General features: G+C 40.8%; 1 protein-coding gene across 2 annotated transcripts; it reads right to left on the reverse strand.

The window, feature by feature from the left end:
• Positions 1–42: 42 nt before the first annotated feature.
• slc35c1 (solute carrier family 35 member C1) lies at positions 43–3,553 on the reverse strand. Of its 2 annotated transcripts, none has more exons than XM_028956674.1 (3): positions 3,413–3,553; positions 2,015–2,523; positions 43–1,918 (listed from the first exon to the last, which is right to left on the reverse strand). In XM_028956674.1, exons 1-3 carry the CDS (start codon positions 3,532–3,534, stop codon positions 1,353–1,355), a joined length of 1,197 nt encoding a protein of 398 aa, XP_028812507.1. In that variant the 5' UTR covers positions 3,535–3,553; the 3' UTR covers positions 43–1,352. The 2 variants fall into 2 exon arrangements, with proteins under 2 accessions (XP_028812507.1, XP_028812508.1); XM_028956675.1 differs by having other exon boundaries at positions 3,420–3,545.
• Positions 3,554–10,007: the final 6,454 nt, after the last annotated feature.

Here is a 10,007-nt window from a genome sequence, read left to right on the forward strand (position 1 = left end):
GTGAAGGTGGTCTTGGACAGAAACACACATTAGAATCCTGTATTCTATAAGCCTATGAAAACAGGCATATAAATGTTTATTTCGTCTTTACAAATGGCTTTTGTATCAATAACTCAAACGTGTGTACATTCATTTTACAATATTGCATATTAATAAACAAAAGTGATCATTAATATTATAAATAATAATAAAGACACACTTGAACTGCAGTATATAATAAAACAGAATGAACCAATTGTGACTTGAAGAATCTCTGCAAAACATTAGAAACATCTGTAGCAATTCACATTACAGCAGCAAGCAGCGCCTACACTGTTTCCTACCGGCCCATACACATGTGCCATTTATTATCATTTCATTTTAGTACGCTAGCACTCTTGATTTATATTGAATGGGTTTCCTGAAACTTTAGCATCAAATTTATCATTCACAATGTTACACTCTAAAAGTGTGTTTTTTTTATAAGAAAAAGACTACAATTACGATGATTAAACACACAGTAATATATAATAGAATAGAATATATATATATGACACTGAATAAGATGAAATTACAACTGATTCGTGGATATTTAAACTCAGGGGATAATAGATAATTACAGATTGAATGCAATATTATTTTATTATTTTTTAGAAATGCATGTCCTTCTTCATACCCTGAATTTGTAAACACCAGAAGAAGCTTAAAGCAAATTGGGTCCAGAACTTGGGAGGAGAACTCTACATTCTACAGTCCAGAATACATACGAATATATATGAAAAATTGTGACATGGGACATGACATACTACATTCTTCTTCAGTTCTGAACAGCTTAAAACAAACACTACAAAACAAGCAAGATATTTAAATAAAGAAACCTAATGAGTGGACCAGGCCCTTAAATCACACTACAAACTACTGTGTAGCAGCTATCCACCGGTAATAAGCAGAAGCTTAAGATACCACACAATTTTTAGTGTGACCACTCATTTGAAGGAACACCTCCAAAAGTAATTAGCACAAGAGCGTGCCAAGACTGGCATCAATAAGACTTGGTGAGTGGGGCGCGTCATGTCAGAAACAACTTGTGCACCCAGTTATCATGGATATCATGTAAAAGAAAATAACAGAAAATGCACTGAGAAATTAAATTCTACATGATCTTAGTGAACTTGCCCTCATGTTCCAAGTCTTATTTATGCCATTTTCCAGTACAGCTTACATGTGCCAACAGCAGAAATACAAAACACTAGTATAGATTTCTAAAGTAGTAAAGTGGCAGTCTTTTCCAGGAAACACTGAAAAATTAACATTTTTAATGTTTTATCCTAGAAAATCATTCACAAGGAAAAATGTATTATTCTAAAAGGTTCTTACACTCCAGGGTCACTCTTTTCTCTATCTTTCGTCTGGGTCTCTGGCGGTACTTGTACTCTCTTCATTTCCAGTCCTTTAACCCAGGTGTAGGCAGAAGACCCCAACAAAACCAGCATGTTGCTAGTCCACCATAGTGCAGACTTTGTGGAATGATAGTACATCACTGCCAAGACTGTCTGTGCGCAGGCCTTGGCTGTCCCAGAGACGTTGTGGGTGAGTGGGCTGGTGTACTTGATCTGAAGGCCAGTCACATACCCAATGGCGAAGCCGAACACGCCGCCGAGGGTCATCATGCCCCAAAACTGGCCATCAAACAAGCTCGGAAAACTTGACAGGCTCCCGATCTCACCAAACACAATGATGAGGGGCAGGAAGAGCACACACGCGTTCAGGTTGTTGTAGTAGGAGAGCTTCCAGATGCTTCCGTCCACCACTGGCATCACCTTTTTTGTGTAGATTGCATTAAGAGACACACACGCGCTGGCTAAGACCCCGAAGACGACCCCGGTCCAAGAAAGTGACCCAGCAACACCTTCTTGATCCACACCTAACCAGAAGCCACCTGTGTACAAAGGAAAATGACAGATCTCATATAGAAAACGTATTAAAACATGGACGATCATTTAGATCAGTTGCAGCCTCGTAATAAAGCGTTCACCTAAAATGACCCCGCAGCAGCACAGCGCCTTGACGGAGGTGGTCTGCTTGATGATGACGTAGGAAAAGAGCACGTTGAAGACGGTGCTGAGGGACCGGCCCACCGTGTAGAAGGCGACGCCGACGTACTTCAGGCACAGGTTGTTAAACGTGATCATCGAGATGAACACGACCGACAGGGGCAGCACCTCCCGGGACACCTTGACGTCGAATCTCATGGGAGGGAAGTCGATGGACCCGGGCAGGAGTTTGGACAGGACGTGCATTAGCTGGCACAGCCCCACGGTCACCAGGCATTGGAAGAACGTGACAAAGAGGGGCGCGTTCAGCTCCTTGTTGTCAAGCAGGTAGTTGTTCAGGAAGACCATGGTGATGGACACGAACCAGTAGAGCGTCACCACCACGGCGATTTTAATGGCCCGCATTAAGAAGCTCTCGCTCTTCTCGTCGTCCGAGGCGTCGGAGCCAGCCAGCGCCATTCTTAAGATCTTGGACCGCTTTAACTGCACCCTGTTCATGTTGAGAGAAGCAGGCACGGGTCAATAATGGCGGCGCGGCATAGGGACTCGTAGCTGAACAGTTACATAGTTGCACGTATGAGCGCTACGCGGACTCCATTCATGCTGCCCTACAAAGGACTCTTCCTTGTTGCCAGATCTCGACAATATGATGAGAAACAAAACACCTCCAAATCCGTTCAACGATTTTCCTCCCTGTTGTACGTTTGTCATTGAACAAAACAGAATTGGCCCATAATCCCGATTTTGAAATATAAAAGATTTTTTTTGGTAAATTTACAAAATATTTGCTTCAATAGGTGTAACAGTAGCGGGCGTAAATAAGTGTGTATTTATCAGGAAACAAAATGTTAAAGCCGAACTATCTACCCACATTTTTATTAGGACTATACATTCGTAAAGACAAACGATCACGCTCAAATTTAGCGCGTCTGGCAACACAGTTTACGATCTTTGACCACTTCCGGGTTTCGAAGCGCTACTGTTAAAGGGGTACAACTCATTGCTTAGCGCAAATTTTAACGTAATGATAAATTGTGATTCTCCTTTCCTTGCATAACCAGAAAACCCCATTAAGTTGGCAAAGTCAGCATATAGTTTAACAATAATAACAGATATTCTCAAATGCATAAGGATGTTTCTCTTTATACATGTCTCTTCTTCCGGGTTTAACATTTTAAAACGTATCGATGCATTTATGAATAGAAGTCTTGTCGTAAAACTTATCAGAAGTTGTATTCTAAGATATTCTGCGTACGAAACAAGGCTTCCTCTCTCATTGTAATATGTCCTGCTTTCACTTTCTACGTCTGACGTGCGAGAGCTCCCACGCTGCCGAGCACATCGTCGAAAAGGTAATGATTATTAAAGAGAAGTCATACATTTTACCTGAATCCCGAGTGATCCACTTCAGCTCCACAGCCTGGCAGAAAAGTAGGATATAACCCAACGCCGGGCCCTTCCCTGGGGCAGAACCTGTCTGTCTCGCTTTACCTGTTCGCATGTGATCATCCCATGAAAAGCAGGGGGAAACTGTCCTGGTTTGCCTACCCCGCCCAACACTCTTTTTCAGTTTTATTGTAATTACAAGAGTTCCACACTCATTGTAGAGCAACATGATACTGACTGAATAACAATGTGCATTGATAGATTAAAGCTATGTTTAAATTACACCATGGCTTTACATCAACAATCATTTTCCTGCGACATGTCTGGGAATTTGTTTAACAAAACCGACCGGTCTAATTGAACTCGATCATACTGAGGTCCACGACGATGATCACTACTGTCCTCAGTCTGTGTGGGGTCTTGAACGATCTCTTCTTATAGAACCTGACCTGTAATGCAGCATTACATGCATGACCCTGAAATAGAGACATAAATATACATGAAATGGAGATAGAGGGCTATCACGCGTGGCCTATTTGTCTTTTCATGCATACCGAAATATCTGTCTCTAAAGAAGGGATTTCAATCCACCTTGACCAGGCAGACCTAAATAGCCTTCCACCTGAAGTCTTCGGACAAACTCACCATTTAACTAATGCTTTACATTATTATGTATGCAGTAAACATACATTTTCTTCTTTTGTAATTCTCAACGTTAATTCAACTGAACACACAAGCTGACGTGGGTGACAGCAGTGGGCCGTGGGGCATGAACGTTTTTCCCGGGCCACTACAGTCAGGCAAAAGACCTGACCTTTCACTTGGACCTGCCTGCACACCCTGGGTTTGGAAGGAGGTCATGTCAGAACAAGCCCATCATCCTCGGTCGTCTTGAAAATGCTGTTTCATTTATAGAATATTTCTTCTGACTGTGAACAAAATAATAAGCTAAAAGAAAAATCTTCTTGCTAAATAAAAAAAAAGTTTAATAAAAGATTTTAAGGAGCTGAAAATGTATTGGCAGGGAATTACTGACAAGTGTCAATGTATGTGATTTAAAAAGATCTTTGAGATGAATATTTTTTTACATAACACATGACATGGTTTGGTTGGGTAGTAAAGCTAACCGCCACTAGGGTGCGCTATGACACCATTATTTTAGACCCATTCTTACTATGGCTCATTTTTTCTTCCATTTGCGGGCCTTTGTCATGGTGAGAGATTATGCGAGAGAACCATAATAAATCAATAAAAATATGTTTAAGGACAGTCATTCACTCATGTAGCATTTGTAATCTCGACACTTACTGCATATTTATAGCTAATGCTTGTTTCATAGATTTTTTTACTCAATTCAGAACAATGTGGGTCACATTGTGTAGAAAGAAAGAACTTGGCAGAAAGCACCAGCGTGGTTCGTGTATGTTAATGTCTCCTGTAAAAAAATACTAGGAATAAAAGAATAAATAAAAGTTATCATAATGCATATTGGCTCTGGGGGGCAGCTGGGCTCCCACAGATTGATTTTCTGCAAATTCATTCCGTGCTGCTCACAATGATTCAGATAGGGAATCACCACTTGTTTGGAGCTACACTGTAAATCTCCCTCCTCATTAGGGTAGAAACGGATATATTTCCTTGTTGGCCTAGAAGATTGCCTCCTGCTAATTTAAATTCATGTAGCGTCCGTGTGGATACATTGATGTGCATGCGCCTAATGTTCTTGTGGAATTCATCGACTCTGGAGAATTTGATAATCCCGAGGATGATAATCGAGAAGCAGGAGAACCTCAGAACTGCAATCTGTTGTGTGAGACAGAATGTTATTAATGACCATCAGCTTTAATGAGTGTTTGGCTACAAATGTCCGTTTCATTAGGACAACTGCAAGAGATAAGCATGGATGTTCAACACAATAATGTCTATTTGAATAGGGTGAGGAAACGTAGCACTCTGCAGCATTTAACAGGAAAGTTTACAGCATCACACATCATGTGTGAAGTGTGAGTAAATTAAGGTAGTGAAGTAATGAAACCGTCTAAGTACGTTTCATCTGTCCAACAGTAACTCTGAAATTGTTCAGGAAGAGTACAAAAGTGTAAATCACACAAATAATAATAATGAAATGAATGTGGTGATTATGTTCCTGTTGATATGGAGTGAACTGGGGGTCGGTATCTCCCAACTCTGTAAACTAATGAATGATCTCCTACAAGCAAGTCTACAGATTGAGAACAGCATTGTATTGCTGCTAAGAGTACAGTAGGAAAACTGAGTCCCTTTCTCTCGATAGAAACTGGCAATGTTTATTAAAAATATGGACATTTAGATAATTCAGCATGTGATCAGTGATCAATATGTTTTTTTTTGTGTGTGTGATATTAACAAAATTGCTTACCGCTTAGATAAACAGTGGTTCTGTTCTCACTGGTTTCATATTTGTGCATAAAACGTTACCACCCTACTGTGCATTGCGCTTGTTGTAAATGCATGCATTATCAGAGTTTAGTAATATTTTTGCACAATGTCTTAATTTGCAACTGAAGAACTACTGATAATTCAAGGACCAGTTAAAAACTGTGTAGCAACATAAGCAAATGCTGTGTATTGCTTTATACTGGAGAACAGATTCATCATGTTAACAGTGGAGTAAAATAAAAAATGTGAATTATGTACATTGCAGGCAGACGACTGATTGCCTGAAAGGACACAGCTGATTGGAATAAAGGAAACTATAACAATATGCTCGTATCAAAGTGCATGACATGCTATAATTTGCTGGTTTAATGTGCTGAAATATTAAACAGGGAACAATTATTGTGAATCCCGAGGTGCCTAAATGACTTTTTATGCATTGCACAGGCAATTTTAATTTTGTACTGAACCATGTAGTCACAGACTCTCACATAATTTCAAAGGCCTCTTTCATTGTGGGAGTCATGTCAATATTAAAATGGCTTTCAATGTCGCTTTGAATCACAAACCTTTCACTCAGAGTCATCAACACAGCGTTTCTTTCCTGCTGGCAGTGACGCCTTTGTTAAAAGTAATGATTTTGTTACAACCGTTGTTATACACCCAGAGGAAAATAACAAGGTGTGTTACTGGCACAATAAAGACCAGAAGAATAGGTGAGAGTGTGCACTGAAATATAACATCTTGATATAAAAAGCAAAACATTAATGAATGCCAGGCCCTGCGTGGCTAAGCTATAGAAAGAAACTGAGCTGAGATTGTTAAATAACCATTTTACTGTTAATAATCTGAACAATCAAACCTGCTTTTTCTTTCATTCTCCCGTATTGAGTGTCTGAAATTACATACTGTGGTCCTTAAAGTTTCTATTTTGAGTGCATAAGTGCATTATTTCGAGGAATAAGGCTTATGTGCAGTGCACAGTCAAAAAGTAGCGGAAGGGTTGGGACCACCATGAAAAACATATGACCAAGCTGTTGGCACATTGAACATCATCCGAACCAGCGGTGATATAATTTCTTATTAAACAAGACACACACACACAGACATTCTAAAAGATGAATGTTAATTTCTTCAATTTCTGTGCAAGCTAGCTTATCTTAATCAACATTATCTAGAAATAAAATAATACCAGGACACAGGACTGAAAAGCACATGTGTCATGTTCCCCTCTAGCTCAGGTGATGAATGGAGGACGCAGGTTAAAAAATGAGAATGGCGTATTTATTTTTAAACTCATGTCCTTTCTTGTAGTGCCACACCTCTCTTCAAGAGGTCTTGTTGAAGGATCCTCAGCGAGGCCCTCAGCGTGAGAGCCGAAGATCGCCCTTGTCCTTCACTGGCCTCGAACCGGTGTCTCCGGGAGCTGCAGCGTGGCGGAGCTGTAGTGAGACTAGAGGGGAGAGTTGAGTTCCTGTCCTACCGTGGGGTTCACAGTCACTGCCGTTTAAGGTTGTGGTTGTGTGAGGGAGACCAAACGCAGGACTAAAGGGACCGGCTGGTTATAAAGAGGGGTGGACAGACCCATTACCGCTAAACTAACCAATCACCGATCAGAAGTCATTACCCCACTAAGCACCCGTGATTACCACCACTTAGAACAGGTGGGAATAATCAGGGTGCTAGTGAGCCCCGGAAGAACACACACTAATACATGGGAGAGTTGGACCGCTGGGGGCGTGGCAGAGGTGGCACGAATGTTACAACATGAGCTTATACAATGAAGAACAGATAAAATTAGCAAACAAGGCAAAAATGTTGATATCATGACTTGTAGGGGATAGAAATGTAGAAGCATGAAATTTGGGAAAAAGAACAATATTTAGTAAAGAAAACACAAAAGAACCTAAACCTGGTGCAATGACTGACAAAAGAAAAAGGAAAGAACAAATACCCAACCCTGTCGTGTGTCATCAGACAGAAACTGCAACTGAAACAGGTAAGGTCCAGTGTCCACATCAATGTCGCAGCCATGACTGCTCACTGCATTTAACAAGTCCCGATTGCCCCTGCTCAACTGGCATCATCTGGGAGGGATCAGGACCTGTTAAGCAGGCATATGAGTGCCTGCTGTTTGCACCCAGCAGCCTCTGGCCATACAGGTTGAACATCTGAGTCTCTCCAAAGCACTGAGCTTTTGCTGTGATGGAAGCATTTCACAATCTTGCTTCTCCCGGCCATCTTAAATCAGACACCGGGTCCTTTATACTGAACACTTTCTTATCATTCACTCATGTTAATGAAGTGGATTCTGAAGATAATAATAGTAAACAAAACACTTTTGACTGGTAGTGTATATTCGAGTCAACGTGGTCAAGTAACCAAGCAAGAATTTTGGGGATGTGGTCATATTTAAAACTGTCTTTTTTGGGAAATTGCAGTTTCAGGCAAATTCATGTCTGCTCAAGTGAGTACACAGTCATAACATACGCTCCTCTGCACTATTAAAGTCTATGGAGCCTCAACGATTCATGCACTACAAGAATCTACTATGATCTTTGTGACATTTTACATTACATTACATTAACGTTACACTGTAAACAATTGCAATTTTGTCATAAGCACACAATTCTCAAATATTAAGTACTCTTCCTTGATACAACAAAATAAGAATATTTACAGTCAAGCAGTAAGCAATGCTTACAGTTCCAGTCTATCTAATGCACCCATTCTGTTTTTTAATTGTCTTACAGCAATTGAAAAGTGCAGGGACATCACATGTCCATCTGTTTGTTGGAACCACCAGACTCTTAAAATATAAGCCCCGGTTAGCTGTACATCCCATGTGGCTTTTGTGCTTGCTGCTGACGGGGTGAAATATTGATGCAGAATAAATTCCCCCTAATTATTTCAGCTGAATTAATAAGGAAGCTCCTAATTAGTGCTCATTTTTTTTCCTGTGGATGAGCCGTATTTGATCTTTGCCATATGTCTGTTCGATGGATGAGTTCCACTTCAGAAGTTCTTGAGCGTGAATGTTATCTCGTCCGCCGGATCCACCTGATGAGCCCTGGACTTGTGCGCTATCGAAATCTGTGCGCTATAGAAAGTTCTGGTTAATGAAAATGCACAGAAGAAGAAGAATAATTAGGAAGAATAATTACTGAATGATGATAAATCTGACAGTGCAGAGTGTTTGGACGTGAGGAGAAGCATCCTGTAGGCATATGTCTCAGTGATTGTGTGTGGGCTGTAAATAAAGGATGCACTGAGAATGAGCGTTGATGGCTATTGCTGAGGATGTCCTTTATGGACTTGATAATAAACCCCTGATGTGATTAATGCGCTCATCAGGCAACAATATTTTCTGCTGTCATCTTCCCATCAAGGAAGAGGAGAGTCTGGCACAGCTGTACGTTTGACAGACATGAGGGTGACGGTTTGTGTGTTTATCTTTAATTGAACAGTACTTGGATCTGGAGCAGTTGTAAATACATGCACTGCTCGATTACAGGAAAGGCTACTTGATGAAACTTCTGAAGGTGGCCTTTGGTGGGGTTCTTTGCACCGGTACCTGTCAAGCTGACAGTCCTCTTTTCAACCTTGAGTCTGATGTGACGCTGCATTGATGTGGTCTGACATTAGTGGCGCTGGCACACCCTGAGAACCCCAGGCTCATTAAAAGCTGATGAGACACTGTGAAGCGGCTGGGCAAAGGCACATCGGAGGTCAGAACTTACGTCAGGATGATGACTTACACTAAGGTCATGGGTTTGGAACAGGGACGGTGAGACCTCAAGATCAGCCCATGGAGAATTATAGCCATGAAGGGCAGGCCACTGGCCACAGGACATCTTCCAGTGTCTGAATCAGTGAGAAAGAAACTGGAATTAACTTCCTGAAGAAGCAAAAGTAGGGCGTTTGTAACTAGGAAGATGACAAATTTTGCAATGGTCCAGGCCTTTGATATGTGAAAGCATGACAAATATCAATAAATGACTTTGACATAACTATTGAAGCAGCCTAGGCTCTTTTTCTCAATGGTAAATCAATTAAAAATAATTTATTATGGAATAAGAATCAGTCTACCAATGATGAATACTGTGCTAACACTTTAACTCTTATCTAAAGACTGGCAGGTTATTTTACTGTCTGCTAAGATGTAAGACGAAA

This window comes from Denticeps clupeoides, chromosome 16, assembly GCF_900700375.1.
Source record: "Denticeps clupeoides chromosome 16, fDenClu1.1, whole genome shotgun sequence".
In the NCBI taxonomy this organism is placed as follows: Eukaryota; Metazoa; Chordata; class Actinopteri; order Clupeiformes; family Denticipitidae; genus Denticeps; species Denticeps clupeoides.